The sequence below is a fragment of the Mobula hypostoma genome, chromosome 7, assembly GCF_963921235.1.
Source record: "Mobula hypostoma chromosome 7, sMobHyp1.1, whole genome shotgun sequence".
Classification (NCBI taxonomy): domain Eukaryota; kingdom Metazoa; phylum Chordata; class Chondrichthyes; order Myliobatiformes; family Myliobatidae; genus Mobula; species Mobula hypostoma.
The window spans coordinates 73,674,569-73,696,925 of NC_086103.1; the positions used below are offsets into that span (position 1 = coordinate 73,674,569).

At 41.4% G+C, this 22,357-nt stretch overlaps 1 protein-coding gene across 3 annotated transcripts in view; it reads right to left on the reverse strand.

Annotated features, from left to right (window-relative positions):
• LOC134349385 (fibroblast growth factor receptor 4-like) overlaps nucleotides 1–22,357 on the reverse strand; it is a 59,532-nt gene that overhangs the window by 23,392 nt on the left and 13,783 nt on the right. For all 3 annotated transcript variants that reach the window (XM_063053604.1, XM_063053603.1, XM_063053602.1), the window contains exons 3-4: nucleotides 7,618–7,881; nucleotides 1,853–1,942 (exon numbers count right to left, since the gene is read on the reverse strand). In XM_063053604.1, coding sequence (XP_062909674.1) covers nucleotides 1,853–1,942; nucleotides 7,618–7,881 — 354 coding nt within the window. The remainder of the gene's footprint in view (nucleotides 1–1,852; nucleotides 1,943–7,617; nucleotides 7,882–22,357) is intronic.

Sequence of the window (22,357 nt, forward strand, 5' to 3'; positions counted from 1 at the left end):
AGTCCAGAGCACCTTGACTCTTATATCCACCGAACCCTGAGTGCATTTCAGCTGCAAAGCTCAGGCAAATATAACTAAGTCAATTACAGCCCAATCTGCCAGCTGACAATGATTAGCATAGTAGTGAAAGCATTATTACTCATCATTAATAGCTTATTCCCTGAAGCTCTTCTTATGCTGTGCCAGAACCATTCAGTTCCAAACCCTTCACAGACACGGCACAGGTACGTTAGCAAGGATAGAATTAAAGATGAGAAATCAAGTTGCCATTAAAGCAACATTTTACTGAATACTGAACTATTCATACTGTGCGTTGTACACATCTAAGCTTTGTGCAAACACTGCCCGAACTGCTTTATTCTCAAATCCAAGTTTTACATACAGGCAACACTGCACGCACAAGAAAATCTGTAGATGCTAGAAATCCAAAGCAACACACATCGAAATCCGATAACGATGTCCACTCCTTTAACGGTGAGATCTTTGATGACTATACAGTCCTATCCTGGACCCACAAGCTCTATTGCAGGTGGGACATGTATATGTGGTGGTGGTGGAAACCATGGCTGCATTTCTCCTGGCTCTCTTCTGCTGTCTTCGGGTTGTTCTTTCCATCTCCAGAATACGAACTCTGTCCCTACACAGCTGTCGCCAAGTGTTACGGTCAGCAGCAACATCCTCCAGGTCCTCGGGTCTGATCTTGCGCTTCCTTCAAGCATTCTTCATCTGATCCTTATAGCACTTCTTTGGCCTTCCAGCTGAGCATCGACCATGATGTAAATGGCTGTATAACACTCTGCGGGGTAGCCGATATGGGGGCATCCTTATCTCGAGCCCCAGCCACTGCAGCTGATGCTGGGTGATCATGGCCTCAATACTCCTGCAGTTGGTCTTTACAAGTATTTCAGTGTGAGGCACCCATTCACGCCAGTCAATTCTCAGGATGCGCTGGAGGCAGCTTATGTGGAAGCGCTCCAAAGACTTGATGTGATGGCTGTAGGTTACCCAAGCTTCACAGCTATAAAGGAGGGTGGTGACACAGACCACTTGGTATACGGTGACCTTTGTGGAGGGACGAAGGCTCCTGTTCTGAAAGACTCTACGCCGAAGTCTCCCAAAGGCACCTGATGCCTGCTTAATGTGGCTCTGGATGTCGTCGTCAATGCTGATATCGTCAGAGAGAATGCTCCCCAGGTATTTGAAAGATGGCACTACTGACAGCTTTTCATCACGAACAGTGAAGGCAGGTAGAGTGGGTGGGACACTGGTACTCCATTGGCAAACCACTTCTGTCTTGGTGGTATTGACAGTCAGCCCCATCCTGCTGTACGCTCTCACCGCCACAGCAAGGACGGTCTGAAGATCCTCCGGAGTATGGGCCACAAGAGCACAGACACACACACACACACACACACACTGCTGCAGGAACTCAGCAGGCTAGGCAGCATCTATGGAAATGAGTAACCGGTCGACATTTTGGGCTGAGACCCAACATCAGGAAGGGGAGAAGTCAGAGTAAGGTGAGGGGAGGGAGGAAGAAGTACAAAGTGGTAGGTGATGGGGGAGGGGGTGAAATAAAGAGCAGGGAAATCGAATGGTGGAAGAGATAAAGGGTTGGAGAAGGGGGAGTTTGATAGGAGAGGACAGAAGACCATGGAATAAAGGGAAGGGTGGGGGAAGACCAGAGGGAGTTGATGGGCTGGTAAGGAGATAAGATGAGAGAGGGAAACAGACAACATTGTATGGTATGTACCTATGTGCATTGTAAATGACAATATAACATCTTTTCTGATCGCACATTTAGTTGGGATCTGTGAGAGAAAAAGTGAAAATGCTGGCCAAAAGCACTGACCTTTCTGAGGAAACGAGTGACCGTCACTGGTTTCTGAAGCTGAATCTTCAGATCCACCATCTTCATCATCATCTCCAGAAGACAAAGAGTCTGAAAAAATCAAAGAAAGGGGTGCTGACCCTTAAAAACTGGAATCTCATTTTTTACTCACCACCAATATGAAGAATTTCCCCTTGCACTGAAGATAAAGCAAAAACAAAGCTTTCTCATTTTGCTTGGAAATAAAAGTGGGCAAAAACCAGACTGAAGACTATTGAAAAGTAGCTACTTAACCTAACCCAGCTGCAAATGGCTTTTAACAATGCTGAAGGGATAAAAATCAATCATCTACCTTTGAAATTAAACGATCAATTTCACACGCGAGTTACAGTTCCAACACCTGCTGGGGGAATTCTGCTAGACCGGGGTCCCCAACCTTTTTTGCACTGCGGACCGGTTTAATATTGACAATATTCTTGCGGACCGGCCGACCGGGAGTGGCCGGGGGGTTGTTCAAGTAGGGTTAAACTCACCCCAACATGTCTTTTACAGTTAGGGTTGCCAACTTTCTCACTCCCAAATAAGGGACAAAAGTTGCAGTCAAATCCTGGGACACTTCACCCCAGGAAAGACTACCATGACCATGAAGCCTTGCGCGGGCACCTGTGTGCGCATGCGCATATGTGCCGATTTTTTTCCCCATAAATCGGTTTTGCCTTCATCTTCCCGACTATACTGTAGATACATTATTTCTACTTTATATAGGCTGTTATTTATCATATCATTCCTGCTTTTACTATATGTTAGTGTTACTTATTTTCTGTTTTATGTGTTATTTGGTATGATTTGTTAGGTTATTTTATCGGTCTGGGAACGCTCAAAAATTTTTCCCATATGAATTAATGGTAATTGCTTCTTTGCTTCACGCCATTTCGGCACGAAAGGTTTTATAGGAATGCTCTACCTTAGCGGGGGGAAATGTGGGACAAGGGCGGTCCCGTATGGGACAAACCAATTTAGCCCAATATACGGGATGTCCCGGCAAATATGGGACAGTTGGCAATCCAATGTTCAAGTTCAACAGTGCGTGACAGGGAATGAGGAAAGGTGCAGCTGACTCATATCGTTTCCTCACAGCCCAGTAGCACATGCTTTGCAACCCGGTACCGGTCCGCAGACCGGTGGTTGGGGACCCCTGTGCTAGACGTCTTGGAGAAACTCACTGACAGAGCTTCCATGCAGACATGCCACCAGTGTTGCCTGCAATGGATTCCTCTATCCACTTCAGCAAACACATCACCCAAGCAGTGGCGTATCTAAGGTTTCACAGGTATGACACGTGCCCTGGGCGCCACTTGAAAGGGGGCGCCACTGAGCAGTTTCTATTAAAGTCAGACAAGCCATCCTCGGATAGTGAAAAAAGAATTTTCTTCAGATGTATGATCTGTCTTTGATTATCATGGGTGAGAAGCACTAGGATGGCCTTATTTCAGAGCATAGTGTAAGAAGACCATGAAACGTTTCTTCACAAAGAAGAAGAAAAGTGGAGCTGAAGGACGGAAGAGACGAAAGTTGGAGGCGGAGGAAGCCAAGAAGTCGAGCAAGTTCTTCATGCCCTTCTTTGAAAAGCCCAGAACAAGTAGATCGACACGTTCCATGGAGTCCCCTGCACCTGCTACAAGTTTGTTAGAATCTGAATGTGGATCAAGTACAAATGCGTCACAAGCCAAGGATGAAGTCAAGTCAGATAAATCCGAGTATGATGAGATTAAGAGTGAGGCTGCCACAGAGAACATAGACATGACAGGAGGGGAAGATGGTGGTGGTGGTGATGTTGAGTTTATTGACGAGATTTTACCTGACGAGATTGAACCTGACGACACTGAACCTAGTGAACTGGACGGTGTCAAAGAGCCTCGAACTGTCATACCAGAAGTGATTGAACAGCGTGACATTGGACTTCTGAAGTTCGACAAGGATACTGGAAAAGCAATTCTGCCTGACGCGTTGAGAACAGAAATAGTAAAGCTGGGTTCAAAGTGTTTCCAGAACAGTGAGGGGCCTTTCCAACCAACAAATAACCACTCAATAAACAAAACTTGGTTCAAGAGGAAATTGGGAAATGGTCATGTTGAGGAAGTGACTCGTTCATGGCTGGTCTATTCCCCTTCTAAAAAGTCTTCATTTTGTATCTATTGTCTTCTCTATTCCCGGTCAGACCATCAATCCTCATTGGAGCAGGAAAGTGGATTCAACCAGTGGAAAGCACCTGAAAGGATTAGTGTTGATGAAAATGCCAAGAATCATCGGGAATGCTTCACACAGTGGAAAGAAATGGAAAGAAATTTAGCTGGAAACAGAGGAGTTATTGACGCGGTACTTCAGTCACAGGTTGAGAAGGAAAAGCAGAAGTGGGGTGATATCTTGACGAGAATCCTTCACTGCATAAAATTCCTTGCGACTCAGAACCTGGCTTTGCGAGGACACAGGGAGACACTTCAGCTAGATGATGATTCCAATGTGGGAAATTTCCTTGCTTTACTGAAACTACTCACCATCTTTGACCCTGTCATACAAGAACACCTCACTCATTTGGAAAGTCATTCTGGATCCACATCTTATCTTTCACCAGGTGTCCAGAACGAATTCATCCACATGATGGCATCCACTGTTCACCACAGTTTACTGAGAAACATTTGTAAAGCCAAGTACTATGGTCTCATGTTCGACTCGACTCCTGATCAGGCACACCGTGAGCAGATGTCAGAAATAGTGAGATATGTGGAAGTTGATTTTGAGAGGAATACAGTCCGTGTTAGAGAGTCCTTCCTTGGTTTTATCCAGATAAGCCCGAAGGATGCTGAGAGCTTGGTTGAAGACATCTTGAAACAGCTAGAGAAGGACAAAATGGAGCTACAAGATTGTCGGTCACAGTGCTATGACAACGCTGCTGTGATGGCTGGACACAGAAGTGGTGTTCATCAAAGAATAAGTGAGAAAAACAACCTGGCAGTGTTTGTGAATTGCGACAATCACTCACTCAACTTGGTGGGTGTACATGCAGCTAAGTAGGATACAATGATGGTCACGTCTTTTGGAACCATCGAAGCTCTCTACGTGTTTTCATCTTGTTCAACACAGCGCTGGGAAAAATTCAAAAACGCCATGCCTGTGGTTTTTAAGTCGGAGTCCGAAACCAGGTGGAGCGCAAGGACAGAAGCAGTGAAGCCCGTCAACAAGTACCTTGAGGACATACTTCAAGTTCTCCAGGATATGATAGACAATGAAAATGAGACCAATGAAACAAGAAGTGACGCAAGGCAGCTGTACAACCGCATGTTGAGTTAAGATTTTCTGATTTTGCTAGGATTTTGGAACAAAGTACTCGTTCGCATTGACCATATTCAAAAGAGGCTGCAGGATCCTAGCATGAACTTCCACGATGCTGCCCTGGATTTGAAAACCCTCCGAGATAATTTTTATGATGAAAGAGAAGTGTTGGTCAGTGAAGTTACTCAAAGAAGGAGTCGGTCTCTGTCAAGAATGGAATATTGAAGATGAAAGACGTCAGAGACAAAAGAAACGAATGGCTAATGAGAACTCGAGAGACGCTGGGTTAGCAGTTGAGGAGGAAATGGAAAGAGTCATGAAGGGAACACTCGACCGTCTTCACAGAAAAATGGATGAAAGGTTCGCTTGTTTGCACGACAAACGTTTGGGTTCCTTCTCGATGTCGAGGGACTGTGTTACGGCACCGACAGTAATGACCTAAAGAAGAAGTGCGAAAATTTGGGCGAATGGTACAGCTCTGATGTTGATGGACAGCAGCTATATGAAGAAATTTTGGATTGCAGAATGTAGCTATCAAGGCGGGTCAACATGAAAATATCAAGACCTGAAGAGCTTCTTGAATTTATTGTTCAGTATGGAGATGAGACCGTCTTCCCCAATCTTTGCTTTGCTATTCAGATAATGCTAACCATCGCAGTTTCCATCGCCAGCTGTGAGAGATCATTCAGCAAGTTAAAACTAATATTTTTGTATTTGAGAGCCTTCATGGGTCAAGGCAGACTCTGTGATCTTGCTCTGCTGAGTGTAGAAAGAGAAGAAACTGGAAAAATTGACTTTGATCAGATCATAGACCAATTTCCATCGGTGAAAGCAAGGAAGGTGCAGTTATAATTTTCATGTAGCGCCATAATTTGTTAATTAAAAGATTAACGAGCTTGACTTGTATTTTTGAGCTGATATTATGGTAAAGTTATCTAACAGATGGGTGTCAGATGGGGCGCAATTTCAGTGCTTGCTATAAGCGCTATTTTCCGTAGATATGCCCCTGCACCCAAGCTGACATTCAATGTTCAGCAATGACTAAAAATGATCAGAGTCCAGAGACTGTGCTTCTTCGGTCACACTGCTTGGACAATACCTGGCCGAATCACACAGGAACACAGGTCACCATACCTTTAGCAACTTGCCACATGCCTATAGCCAACCACAGTGGCAGACCACTGTTACTATGGATGCACAGGGCTGAGGCTGACCTCAGACCTTGCAGGAACAGCTACACTGTAGCCACAGGAAACAGCAAAATCTTACCCTGTTCTAATTTTATAGAAAATACCGTGGAAAGGAGGTGTTGTTTCTTTATACTATATAATTACACTGGCCTAGATGGAGCTTGTTAGGGGATTTTACATTTCACATTTCTGGTAAAATAAACTCTATGAAGGACACAGTCAGAACCTTGTGACAACATCCCTAAGTGTCCATTCCTTATGTGCGATATTAATGAGAATCCATGCACTATTAGATTGAACTGCATGTAACAACTCAATGCCCCATCCTCCCATGCCAATGCATAGAATTTATAGAAGGGGTGATTAATTATATAAGTTCTGCTTTATATTCAAACGTTACTGGATTTTTTTTTGCAATGTACTGGCTTTGTCTATTTTTGTGCACATTTGAACTAACTGCTTGAATTTGCATTATACCAAATAACAACTTCTGTATATAATAACGCATAGTTGTTTAAGCTGTTTTAACCCCTCCAGGTACGAACATACTGTATATAGGGACTTGTGCAAATTGTCCCAATTAATAAAAATTAGTATGCAGTCGACTTTCAGAAAAGATTGAAAAACTTGTAGTAAAAAAAAATCTCATAATTTAGGTAGCTAGTTTTTTTAAAATGATAGAACTGGTAATTAATTCCCAAATCAACAATATTCAGTCTTGAATTCTGAACAAGTATCTGAAGATTGAATATTTAGCTCTTCTGAAACACAAATACAAGCAAATAGCACAAGGGCAGTGCTGTTGTACCAGAATGGCTAAATTTCACCAAAATATTGGGTAACTACAGATGACTTGATGCAGAAAGGAAGGTGACTATCCCAGCGAAAATGGATAACATGAATTTATATTATAGTTCCTGAAATTCCTACTATGTTACTGGGGAAATGTACACCTCTATGATTCAGGACATGAAAATCTCAGCTGTTAACAACAATCCAATGATATTTCACACTATTTGCTTTATTAACAAAATCTCATACCCTCCTTAGCCTCATGCTTGCTTTCATTATTTTCTTTCTATTGAGAGAATTAGAAGAGCTGGGAACATTCCCGGACTAAAAACCATATATATAGAACAAGTAGTAGCGTTAGAGTGTAGTGCTCAGAATATGGTGTTAATTCTACACAGCAGAAACACATCTGTCCCATTAAAAATATTAGTATTTGGGCTCAGAGCTTAAAAGAATTAATGGACTCATTCATACCTGCTACAGTCACTGTGAAGTTTTTAAGAATCTCGCCTGTCCCATGCACCACGCATAGATATAGACCAGAGTCATTGTAATTAGTCTCTACAATTTCTAGAACCTTCCGCACTATGTGCACTCTGTCACTGGGCAAGATCTGCTTATCTTCTTTGTACCAGTTGATGTTCTCGGTTCGATTGGTGCCACATATCAACTTGAGCCCATCATGAAGATCCAGGAGAATATGGTTCTGGGTTTCTGCCGCTTCACTGCCCAACAATACTGAAAGAGACAGTACAAGGAAACTGTAAGAAGCTGGTAGGACATGAAAAAGAGAACATGAATTAGCCTTAGCTTGTTTCTGACTGCTGACAACCGCAGTTAGGGGAAATGATGGAATCTATTGTTAAGGAAGTAGTTACATAGCACTTAGAAAAAAATAGGATTAAGCAGCTCATCGTGAATTCCCAAAAAGAAAATAATGTTTAATGACTTGATTTAAATATTTTTTGAGATTGAAAGAGAAGGTCATGCTGGATTTGGATTTCAAGGTCTTCAAAAGATTATTAAACTAAGTAAGAACACAAGGAATTAGGTGTCCTGGACTGAAGTTTAGCTAATGGACTGAAAAGGGTGTAGGTATAAACAGGTAATTTTGGGTTACAATTAACAGAGTGCCTTGGGCATTTATACAGGGATCCCAACTCCTCACATTTTACATCAGCGATTTGGATAAGAAGATTAAGTGTAATTTATTACTGTACAACTTTGCTGGATATACAAAACTAACTGGAAACATAGGCTGTGAAGAGGATAGTGAAGGATTTATTAATTTAATTTATTTATTTACTGAGATGCAGCACGGAATAGATCCTCCCGGCCCTTTGAGCTGGGCAACCCAGCAACCCTCGCCTAACCACAGGAGAATTTACAATAACCAATTAACCCAACAACTGGTAACGTCTTTGGACTGTGGGAGGAAACTGGAGCACCCGGTTATGGGGAGAACGTAGCAACTCCTTAGAGACAGTGATGGAATTTGAGCCCCGGTCACTGGTACTGTAAAACGTTGTGTTAACCACTAAAGCTACTGTGCCACTCCACTGGAGATATAAAAGTGAGAAGGTGAGAACACAGAATATATCATAGGAAATGTGAGACAATTCAGTTAGTTACGATCGAAAGGGTGATTTGTTTTGAATGGTGCTGGTTTTCTGATGGACCCAATATTCTGCTTGTGAAAATTGGTTCATCTGTACCCAAATCATAGATAGCTAACATACAGATAAAGCAAATAACTAGGACTTAAAAATTATACAACCACATTGAAAATAAAATGACCAGATCTAAGTCAACCAACTCCAAGTTAACAAATCCTCACAATATATCTATATTCACGTATTATTTGTAACTTAAAGATGTAGCAGAAACATGATATCATCAACATTTTGGGCCAAGACCCTTCATCAGGAATAATGCATGCAATACAAAAGTAATGGCTTGATTATAGGGTTACCAGACAGAGCACAAAACCATTTTTAGAAGAATGGTAATGAAATGCAAGATTGTGTTGATTGCAGGATGATTAGGGTGCACCTTTTTTCACTTCAAAATTTCAAGATAATATTATGAAAGGCTATGCTCAAGTAGAAAGTGAAAATTTTATCTTTAGTCATCAGCAATATTCTGCATGTGAAAACTGGTTCAGTTGACTTCATTGAAATGAAATTTCAGAAGTGGTGTATGGCATGGAGTTACTATAATAAAGCTCAGTACCTAAAATCAACTAAACATAAATTTCCCCGAAAGAGTATTTACAAAAGTGAAGAACAAACCTGGAAGCCATCAAATCAAGATAGTAACCAAGAAATTATAAAATTCAGAGGAAATATCTTTAGCCCGAAGAATGAAGAGAATGGGACTCGGTATTGGAGGATGTATTTGTGTCAATAATATAAATATACTTAAAGGTGAGAAGGAAATTAAGTGCAATAAAGAAGCAAAGGATTATTCCGTTGGTGTTAAATGGGGAGGTTTTGGGAAAAAAACTCATGAGAGGCATTAATACCAGTTTAGACAGATAGATTTAAATGTCTTTGCTGCAACCAAAAAAATTAAAATTCAGGAAACCACAAGAGTCATTTAAATGAGAATACAACAGACCTGGGACACTGTCAGCAACAAAGGGGTTTACAAATTACACAAAAAGGCATCCCCTAATTAATTATCTGCATTTGTAAATAAGAATACAAGTTTAACAAAGCTACACAGAATCATGTATTAGCTTCATTGTTGTGCAGTTGCTTAATATGTTAAAGATATTTTAATTTTCATAATCTTTTAAATATTGTTTCTTAATCTCCTGAGAGGAAATGACAGGCAACAACAGCGGAAGATCCAAGAATAACAAAACAAGGTTGGAAAAGAAAGTGAGGAAAGTGACCAGGGGAGAAATCAGGGCCATAGTGTGAAGGTGAATCAGACCAGACATAAAAGGGAGAAGTAACATTTTAAATAAGTTTATGACAGTAGAAATGGACATGAAGTTATGAAATGGGTGGTACAAGGAGTGATGGGACTGATTATGAACTTAATACGTTTTACGCGTGGACAGGGAGTTCATAGTAGAGTATTTTGCGGTTGTCTTAGCCAGGGAAGGTACTAACAGTTATAGTAAAAGAGAAGACAACTAAGATGGTGCACATCCTAAGACCTGATTTAAAAACAACTTGTGTACTAAAGAAGACTGGCTCTCCTTAAGATAATAAAAACAAATGATTGAACAGGATCATTGCCAATTGGACAATCCTGAAGCCCACTTTCCTCCCCTTTCCCCATTTGTCTTATTGATTAGAGATCTATTTGTCTCAGCCATGGACTCTTTGGGCAAATTCCAAACCTGCTAAGAGAAGAAATTCTTTCTTGTCTTAGTCTTAAAAGAGAATCCCTCACCTTGAGATTATGCCCTTTGGGTCTGGATTCTCTGGAGCCAGAGAATCCAGCCTAGGTTCACTCTATGGTCAAATAATCAATGTACTGTGTATAACCTATCCTATGTACCCATTTGTATTTATTATGTGTGGTTTAGTATTATTATTGCATTCATTACCATGCATAAGGACCCCCAAATCTCCAAAATTTTCTCCACTTACATAAATTCACTGGAATTCAGAATGAGGGGTGACCTCATTGAAGCCCATCAAATGTTGAAATGCCTCAGTGGAGTGGACGTGGAGAGGATGTTTCCTCAGGTGGGAGAGTCTTAGACTGGAGGGAACAGCCTCAGAATCGAGGGACGTCCATTCAGAATGGAGGTGAGGGGGAAGTTCTTTACCAGAGAGTGGTGAGTCTGTGGCATTTGTTGCCACAGGCAGCTGTGGAGGCCAAGCAACTGGGTATGTTTAAAGCAGTAATCGATAGATTCCTGACTAGTCAGAGCATGAAAAGATACAGGGAGAAGGCAGGAGATTGGGACTGAGAAGGAAATGGACCAGCCATGATGAAATGGCGGAGCAGAATCGATGGACCAGATGGGCTAATTCTCCTTCTATATCTTATAATACCATATTGTATTACCATAAACTACTTCACATTCCCACACTATTCCCACTTCTCTCTCGCCTATCAATATCTCTCTATTAGTGTAAAGGCCACAATTAAGAATGACTTTTAAAAAGAGTGCTGCAGCCTCAAGGGAGATGGTCTCAGACAGTACTCTGAAACAGGCCTCAGGCTTCTGGTTGTGACCTACTTCAGTGTTCTTGCTGACCTTGTACACACAATGAAATTTTGTCAAATGAGTGTTGTGCACCATCCATCATTATTCGATACACTCAGTGGTCTTTGAGATGTGTCCTTGTCACTGACATAGAATTGGCAGCAACTATTTTGGTGTTCTGCTCTCTTCTGTAAATGGCCTTCTAAACATAAAACAGCACACCCCCCTCCCCCCACTCCATCCTGTCTCATCAGCCCAGGTGAATGACAATCACTTTCTATTTACGGAAGGGTCAAGAATTAGAATGAACAGACTTAACGTGATTGGCAAAAATGTCCAAGGGAACATGTGCAAGTGCATTTTCACACTGCTACCCATCATTATCATCATGAAGCAAATTAAATTGTCATGTTCAGTAGGGAGCTGGTTGGACATAAAACCCGCAGGGCTGTGTGAAGGGAACTGGAGAACTAATACAAGCTTGACTGGTTGATTGGCATCCTTCCATAGTGAGGCAATATTTTGATTTTTGCATCTTATGGAAAATGTATTTATTGGAACTGCCTCAGAGGACTTTAAATGGGCACAATTAATAGAATCACACATGGGGCCAGTTGTACGAGTTAGATTCACTTCCAATATGTCTCCCCAGACCTACTCCCCAACAATCAGCACAGATCATGAAAGCCTGATCTATCCTAAGTCTAATTTATTCTTTACATCCCTTGATTTTTTTTGCATTAATTTGCCTGATTTCAAACAAAGAATAGGGAAAAAAACAGTCAGACTAACTTAGAAAACTTTTCCCACTATACTTGCTCTGGGAAGACAGTAGTTTCATACTGTGGCAATATCAACAAGTTTCCTTTACACTGCTCTCAGCGCACAGTTATAAGGCCATAAGACACAGGGCAGAATGAAGCCACTTGGCCCATCTAGTCTGCTGTACAATCCGATCATGGCTGATTTATTATCCCTCTCAAACCCGTTCGCTTGCCTTTGATGCCCAGATTAACCAAGAACCTATCAACCGCTGTTTTAAATATACTCAATGACTGGGCCACCGCAGTCATCTGTGGCAATGAATTCCACAGATTCACCACCCTCTTGCTAAAGAAATTCCATCTCACCTAAATGGATATACCTCTACTCTGAGGTTATGTCCCACTACTGGAAACATCCTCTCCACATCCATACTATCTGGGCCTTTCAACATTTGATAGGTTCAATGAGATCCCCTCTCATTCTTCTAAGTTCCAATGAGCACAGGCCCAGAGCTATCAAATACTTTGCATACATTAACCTTTCATTCCAGAATTATTTTTGTGACGCTGTCTGGACCCTCTCCAATGCCAGCACCTCTTTTCTTTGATAATGGGCTTAAACTTGCTCTCGATATTCCAAGTGCTGCAGTGTAACCAAAGCCTCAGCATCACATCCTTGCTCTCATGCTCTAGTCGTCTTAAAAAGAATGCTGACATTGCATTTGCCTTCCTTACACCGACTCAACCTGCAAGTTAACCTTCAGAAATCCTTCACAAGGACTCCCAAGTTCCTTTGCACCTCAGATATTTGGTTTTTTTTCCCTGATTAGAAAATAGTCTACACCTTTATTCCTTCTACCAAAGTGCATGGCCACTTCCCTACACTAGATTGCATCTGCCACTTTCTTGCCCATTCTCCCAATCTGTCCAAGTCCTTCTGCAGACTTCCTGCTTCCTCAACCCTACCTGCCCCTCCGTCTATCTTTATATTGTCTGCAAACCTGGCCACAAAGCTATCAACTCTGTTATCCAAACCATTTACATACTGTATACCATAAAAAGAAGTGATCTCAATACTAACCCCTGCAGAACACCACTAGTCACCAGCAGCCAACCAGAATAGGCCCACTTTAATCTGACTCTTTCTCTCCTGCCAGCCCGCCAATCTTCTATCCATGCGTGAATCTTTCCTGTAATAACATGAGCTCTTGTTAATCAGACTCATGTGCAGTACCTTGTCAAAAGCTCTTCTGAAAATCCAAGTAAACAATATCCACTGGTTATCCTTTGTCTATCCTGCCTGTTATTTCCTCAAAGAATTTCAACAGATTTGTTCGGTAAGATTTCCTCTGAAGGAAACAATGCTGACTCTGGCCTGCTTTATCATGCGCCTCCAAGTACCCTGAAACCTTATCTTTAAAAAACGGACTCTAACATCTTCCCAACCACTGGTCAGGCTAGCTGCCTATAATTTCCTTTAATCTGTCACCCTCCCTTTTTAAAGAGTGGAGAGACATTTGCAAATTTCCAGCCTCCGAAACCATTCCAGAATCTAGTGCTTCTTGAAAGATCATTACTAATGCCTCCACCATCTTTTCAGCTATCTCTTTCAGAACACTGGGGTATAGCCCATCTGGTCCAGGTGAGTTCTCTACCGTTCAGCTTCACAACCACCTTCTCCTCAGTAATAGCAACTACCCTCACCTTCTCTCCTGACACCTTCAAATTCCTAGCATACTGCTAGTGTCTTCCTCAGTGAAGACTGATGTTAAAAATATTTATTAAGTTCCTTCATCATTCTTTGTCTGCCATTACTACCTCTCCAGCATCATCTTCCGGAAATCCAAGATACACTTTGTCTCTCTTTTATCCTTCATATACCTGAAAAATCTTTTGGTGTCCTTGTTGATATAATTGGCTGGCTTGCCTGCATATTGCATTTTTTCCTCTCCATTTGTCTTTTAGTTACTTTCTATTGATTTTTAAAAGCTTCCCAATCTCCACTTTCTCACTATTTTTTTGCTATATTACGTGCCCCCTCTTTTGATTTTATGCTGTCTTTGACTTACATTGTCACCCACATTTGCCTCATCCTCCCTTTAGAATACTTCATCTTTGGGATGTATCTATCCTGTCTTCTGAATTTCCCCTGAAAACTCCAGCCATTGCTACTCTGCCATCATCCCTGCTAGTGTCCTCTTCCAATCAACTTTGACCAGCTCCTCTCTCATACCCCTTTACTCCGCTGTAATACTAATACATTGACTTTATCTTCTGCTTCTCAAACTGCAGGGCGAATCCTGTCATATTATGATCCTTGTCTCCCAAGTTCCTTTACCTTAAGCTCCCAAATCAAATCTTGTTCATTACCCATCATCCAATTCAGAATTGCCTTTCTCCTGCTCTAAACAAATATTTTATGGGCATTCTACAAATACCATCCCTTGAGATCCAGCACCAATCTGATTTTCCCTAATCTACCTGCATATTGAATTCCCCCATGACTAATCTTACATTGTCCTTATTACATATAATAGATATTGATATAGCTAGGGTGTCTAAGACTTTTGCACAATATGGTATTTGTCATCGAGGAGTGGAGAGCGAGCTTGTAAATCTGGCAGGAGCATAGGATGTTAGGAATGACAAGGGTGGACTACTGTGGGAGGGGTGGCAGAGAAGGAGTGACAGAGGTCAGTGGTAGTGAGGGTGCAGACACAACCAATCCTGAGACTCCAGGAAAGGCTATTTGATTCCATACAATTGATTACAGAATGTCTTACTGGTGCTTCTCACTCCTTCCCCTTTTCCCAATCCTCTCTCTGCCCCCTTTCCCACTCAGTCCACAGTAGAGACTCATATCAGAATCAGGTTTATCATCACTCATGTATGTCATGAAATTTGTTGATTTTTTGTACAGTGCAATACATAAAGCCACCACAGTACTGAGCAAAGGTTTTAGGCACCCTAGCTATGCAGTTTCTTAACTCTACCCACAAGGATTACACATTTACTGATCCTATGTCACTTCTTTCGAAGGATTTGATTTCATTTTTTACCAACAGAGCCATGCCATTCCCTCTGCCTACCTGCCTGTCCTTTCAATACAAGGTATATCCTTGGATGTTATGCTCCCAACTTTGATCTTCTTTCAGTATCCCCACAATGGCATACCTGCCAGGGTCTAATTACGTGACAGGATCATCTACCTTGTCGGAGTAGACCTGATGGGCTGAATGGCCTCATTCTGCTTCCATCGCTCTATTATCTTTTATTCTGTATACTGCATGCATTCAAATAACACGTTCAGATCAGTATTCATCACTTCTCAATTTTGTCCCCATGTTATAGAGGAATAAACTATCTGCATACCAAAAAATACTCGAAAAATTAAGTCCTCTATTACCAAATGGAGAAGGGACAACGTACAGTCACTGATCAATACATTCACTCTACAAAACTAGTATCAGTCATTTCAAATAAGTATTAATGAGATGGCAACATAAGAGGACAAATTTAAAATAATTGGTACAAAATATATCAGTAATTTTGTTGACACAAATTAAAATGTGGACCAACATTCTCTTTCAAAGAGCATCAGATAGCTGTTCACTGATGAAAATTATGACCTAGCAAGATAAGGGTTTCAGAAAATAAGATGTAGATAGAAGCAAGCGTAGACCTCATGCCTGAACCATCATTCACTTTCTCAAAAGTCCCAATTACATGCAATCATCCCTTCGTATCCAAAAATCTACTGTATTGGCTTCTGTCTCAAGTATACTCAGCAATGACCCCACGCAGCCCTTGGACGTAGAATTCCATATTAAACAGTGACTTCACAAATGTATCAGTTTGAATAGCTGACTTGTGTGATGTAACATTCTGTGGCATTTTTAATAGTAGTAATAACCTCATTTTTCTTGGGGGGAAATGGCCACAAAGTAAGTGCCTTCCTTCAATTGTGTCAGCACAGGCATTCATTTAAATGAAACCAATTTCCCATTGACTTCTCCAAACAGTGATTTGATAACACAAAGATATCAATGTCCATACCAGCACACTTCAATGCATATTCCACAGTGAGTGAGATGTTAAACATGTAGGGTAGTCTTACCCTGCAACAATTATACTCTAGTATTTAATGCCTTTCCAAAAATAAAAGGTTCATGATACTCATTCTGAAGCGATCCTATACACTAACATTTTATACACAGCTGTGGTCAAAGAAAGAATAATCCCTTCAATTGTGTTTGATAGAGCAGTGTCTTTTTTGTCAAAAATCAATGTCTTTCTCATCATCAGGCATCCCACCTCCCCGCCCCCATCAACTTCCACTAGGGTCATGACCCAATACCTGACATGGGAAGACAACAAGGAATGATTTGCTGCTTGCTGAGGCATGACCTTTCAACCTTAGCCAACAACCCAACAGTGACAAGGACAAAAGTACAATACTCCATAGGATGGGGTGCAGTAAGAGGCTGAGGCTCTGCAGGTGTCTTAGAGGAGCTCGGGGGTGAGGGGAAAGGCGGTCACTCACCGGGAAGCCTGACAACTCCATTGACAAACATGTCAACCTCTGACAGAGCTTAAAGTCAATGCCTTTGGCTGGAATACTTGAGGGTGTGGCTTCAAAGTGACCAGAAGTCACATCTTGGTTACATTCTGTGCAAATCAGCAGATAGCTCAAACTGCAGGAAAAGATCAACCATTGAAAATAAATAATAGGAAAAGAGACATAACAAACTGGACCCAAAGCTAAAAACTGACGCAAACAAAAAAAAACAACAGCCCCTTCTCTCAGAGTTAAAAAGAGTAAAAGACTTATTTAATTGTAACTGACTTCAGAGTGTAATCTTTCTGTCATTTTATTGATTTGGTTTATATCAAGCAACCATGGTAGACCGTTTCAAAGTACAATAGGGAGATTAGGCACTAGAAATATTTTTTTACACATTTAATCTGATGTTTAGTGAATTACGTTTTTGGTGAGGCTTTTACAATATATGTTTAAAAAGGTGTTAACCTTTTGAAAAAGGCCTTTAATCTTGGTATTGAGTGCTTCCTCTGCCCACGGATAAATTGCTGGAAAATAACCATAGTCGAGCAATTATCGTCACCATTATCGTCGAGCAAATCAACCAGTAAATGCAGGGATTAAGAATTTGCAGCCCTTTAGAAGGTGCTGGTCACTTTATGTCGCTCTGCGTTATGTTTTCTGTAAATGGCAAAGTACCTTTATCATAGCTATTAGCAACATGACTAGCTCAATGGCTAGTTACAGGGAAAGCCAGGCCTTGAATTTACATCTTAATTATCATCTAATACTGTGGAAATTATCAACACAAGACCAATCCGACCTCTTCAGGCTCAGGAACGTTTAACTTAATCTGTTGATTGAATATGTCCAGTTTCACTCTGCCATGTTGCAAACTATTGATATATTAAAAAATTTAACATCTAATTATTTTATAATTTTCCCCCTTGAAATGTCTAAGCTTTGTGTTTGCTAGTAAAGGACAATGATCGAAGGGTTAACAGTTCCTTCTACTTACAGCCAATTTATACCAATGCAATATTTTGCATCTTTTGTCAAAATTTCATGGTGAAAAAGATACAAATATTTTTTATTTGATATTATTTAGAGATACAGCAAGGAATATGCCATTGCAGTCTCCAAGCCTCACCGTCTGGCCTCCCTGATAGCCCCAATTAAACCCCAACTTAATCATGGGACAATTTACAAACCAATTGACCCATCAGGTATGTCTTTGGAGTGTGGGAGAAAACCGATGGACCCGGAGAAGACCCACACGTTCCATGGGGAATACGTACAGAGGCCCCTTAGAGAGGACGCTGGGATTGAACCCTGAAATCCCACCCCCCAAGCTGTTTTAGTGAAACACTAACCACCACACCACCATGGCGCCCTATTTATGGAGCACAATGGAATCTTCACAATATAGCTGAGAGCATATTTTCCTGGGTTTAATGTTACATTTGAAAGATACAAGTCAGCACTCCCTCAATACCGAAGAAAGCAACGCATTAAACTAAACAGTCCATCTTATCATTAGAGTTTAGGGCCCCAGAGCAACTGAGCACAGACACTGACCATTCATCCCAAGGCATCCATGTTGACCATAGTCCCAATTTCCTGAACTTGGCCCATATCCCTCTAAGTCTCACCCTTCCATGGACCCCTCCGTGTACCTATCCAAGTGCTTCTTAAATGATACTGTTATATCTGTTTCAACCATTATTTCTGGCACCTTGTTCCACATATTCACCACCCTCTGCATTAAAAAGCTGCCCCTCAGGCCCCTTTTAAATCTTTCCTCCTCACCCCAAATCTTTACCTCCTAGTTCTATACTCCCCTACCCTGGGGAAAAGACTATTACTACCCACATTTCCATAAGCAGATCCTCATTGTCCTGTGCTCCAAGGAATACAGACCTAGCCTGCTCAATCTCTGCCTATAACTCAGGCCCTCCACTACTACTACTACTACGTCAACGCAGGCCTAGGGGGCCGGCATCAGGCCCTCCAGTCTAGGCAAAATCCTTGTACATCCTTTCTGCATTCTTTCCAGTTTACCATAGCTTTCCCATAACGGGTGGTCAGCACTTCCAGGGTGGCCCCCCCAGCAACTCACACAACTGCAACATAATGTCCTTAACTCTTGTGCTCAATGCCCTGACTGGCCAACAAGCTGAACACCTTTATCGCCATGCTGTCTACCTGTGCCACTGTTCTCAATGAACTACACATTGAACAATGTTGATGGATCTTAGTATGAAGTTAATTGTACAGTATGAATAGACTAAATGGTTTAACAGATCAAGTTCAAGTTTAATTATTATTCAACTGTACATGAATATAGCTAAATGAAACAGTTTTCCTCCAGGGCCAGGGTGTAAAATACAATACCAGCAGCACACAATGCATAGCACAAACAGCACATATGGTTGTGATTCAGAAAAACATAGTCACAAAGAACAAAAAATAATATAGCCAAGTCCCTGAGTGGCATGACTGTGGAATCAATGGTAAATTGTCCTGATCCAGCTTGTTCTTCCACTGAGCGAACAATGGGGGGCAGCACTGACAGAAGGAGCACCCCCCCACCTCCCCACCACCCCAACCCAAGTACAGATTCCAGCCCGTCCTACAGGGGCTCTCCCACACTGCCTTGGTATCTCCTCGCCTGCCCCGTGACCTCGACTTAGTCCTTGGCACAACCAAGCAATGCAGTTCCCCCGCCGTCAATCTCACCAGTGAATCAGCGAGTCAGACATTACCAGTGTCCAGCAGGGTCTTGCGATCAGAATAAAAATGTCCAATTCAGCCGCTGCACCGCGCACTCCCCAAAAGTACACGCCAAGTTCAGGTGACAACACAACAGCGGTATGCAGCAAGTTCAGCATCATCGCTATTGAGCAACTTGCTGATTGGATGGTCCTGCAGAACTTGATGTTCTTAGTATTCAGCAGTAATTTACAATCATAAAAAAAAAGACATACAAGCCAAACAAATACACCTTCGACTGGACCCAAAATGACTGCTACATCACAGCACACTACCATCTTACTGGAAGAGAACAATCAAATTAACAACGGATGAATCAGCATTCCTCACAATGCCCCCATCGTCGATGGTACAGCTGTGAAAATTCGTGTCAGTAGCCTAATGAAAGCAATCTAATATATATTGAATGGGCTCCACATTGATTTCTGTGAAGTATTTATCCAATTCAGGAGGAGGGCTGAATTTTGCCATGCTGGAATATCCTTCAGTCATATGATCTGTTGCCACTCTGCCAAGGACTTCAAATAGATAAAGTAGGAAATGCAGCTCTAACCACGTCAATGCTTTGTGGAGTAGAGAAGTTTTAAAAAAAGTAATTAATTCATTGTAAGAAAAGCCTTCATGTATATACTGTATACCCGGTCTTGTAATTTAGAAACATTCTTGATCTTCACAATTGTCCATCTTTTTCCTGCAACGATACTGCCTTTTGCTGTATAGATTCAAATGCTGCTTCCTTCCTGAAATATTCAAGAAATTGCTTTTCCAATTTCCTTTTGGTAGCTGCTGCATTACCCTTGCCTACTGCATTTACTTCACCTTAAATTAAAAGCTACAACTGGTCTCAGTTTCTCTATCAGGCACCATTGCCTTTACTGTGCCTACTGTCCCAGCTGGTCGCAAACACAGGACAATCCTGGGTCACAAAGTGTTAATCCTCGCCCTCTGGGAGCATGGCAACAACAAACACAAGGCTAGAAGCCAGACTGCCTTTCTCCATAGGCACTGGCCTGGAATTCCCTCATTCCTCCACAGAGACGAGTCCCACACTGGGAAGCAGACAAAGCTATTTCATCTTCCAACCATGATAGATGAAGAAACTTATTAAGATGTTATTTATCTCCAGCTGTGTTAAAGAGATGCAGCCTGCTATTTAAAATAATGAATAAAATGCAACTTGCCCTTTATGCGTTTTAACTTGCCAATCAGAGATAGATCTTGCTCTGAAATGCTGGGTTTGCTGGACAGAGAGAGAAAGGGGGGGGGGGACAGACACATGCAGACACACAGAGACAAAGGGCTCCATTTCAGATTGATAATTGAAACACCTCTAATCCTTACTACAAGGAAGAACTTGGAATTGAAGAGAGTTAAATAAGTTAGCAAATATTAAAAAGAAACCAAATGTGTAAAGCAGAATAGTATTCAATGTGAACCCTTGCTGGGCAATAGTATTTGCTCACTACCGTACATTGGGGTCATCGTAAAATTGGTTAATCTCCAACTTCGTGGTCCCTCGTTGCCCCCACTATCATGAGGTTTCTTTATGATAATTATTTTACTCAAGTTAAGTTTACTTACAAGAATACAAATCCAAATGGAGTTGTCTACTCCGTTAATTTTAACATCTGCAATGAGGCATCCAATACAGTGATGCTGTAATTGATTTCTTGTAATAGTTATTGTTACTCATTTCAGAATTATTTTCCTGACAAGTAAACACCAGAAATACAACAAAAACAAGAAAATCTGCAGATGCTGGAAAACTAAGCAACACACACAAAATGCTGGGGAACTCAGCAGGTCGGGGATGGAAAAGAATAAACAGTCGACGTTTCGGACCGAGACCCTGCATCAGGACATCAGGCGGAATATAACACTTCTCTATTCATTGTCTTCAATGTGCACTACCTTGCTGAACCACCAGCCTTCATGTTCTACACTGGCTCTAATGCAACAAAACACAAGACTTGTGGGCTTGCCTTTAGTGGCTGAAGTACTCATTTTTTGGATCTTTTTGGAGAAATGATCTGTGACATTTAGGCCTGAGGTCCCATAAGCAAAAGGATTGCTGGGAGAGGAATTTATCTTATAAAGTGATTTCGCCCTTGTACACTTGGTAAACTGTATCTACACTGTCACAGAGATAAGACGTTTATTACAATGTGAGGGCAGCTTGTGTTTCTGTCTGCCTCCTACCAATTTCTTGCATTTATTTAATGTTCCCATGCCTTGATTGAACATCCTGGAGCATGAGGATATTTTAATTAAAGATCAGCTGGGTCAACAGAACAACCTGCTGATAGCACTAAAGGAATGCAGACCAGATGATTCCCAGGTTTGACCTCCTCAGTACATTAATTCAGGGAAGTTTTTGCAGTTTTCCAATTAACTTGAACTATCTAGAGTATTTGAAAACAAGCAAATGGTATTTTGATTGAGCAGAGGAATAAATTGGTTTATTATACCTCTGAGTCATATCTGAGGTCTGGAGTCACTAAATGCCACAATCTAGTAAGAGTTCATCCTTACAACAGAAGTGGACTAGCATTAAATAAGTGCTTAGTAAACAACACAAGAAAACCTCACAACATCTGAAAACACAATTACTTTAATATTTTCTTGGACATCTGGCAGTGCAAGGAAGTGTTTATCCTGATTCACCAGAAGAGCTCTTTTCAAGCGAGTTAAAATGGTGCTAATTCCACAATAATCTTTCATTTGCTAAAGGAGGAATTTGGGCTGCTTTTTTTCCCCCAGGAATCTTACTCTATGTTGCTCTTGAATGATGTTGCATTATTAATTAGCCCATTCTCTCATTACCTCCTACCGCACTCTGTAAACAACTTTTAATCTTCACTTACCACCTGTGTAGACAAGGCCTTCCACTGACCTCCTTACCCCCCTCACACTTTGTGTTGATCCTGGTTTAGTCACTGCTTTTTGCAGACTATAAAATTATAA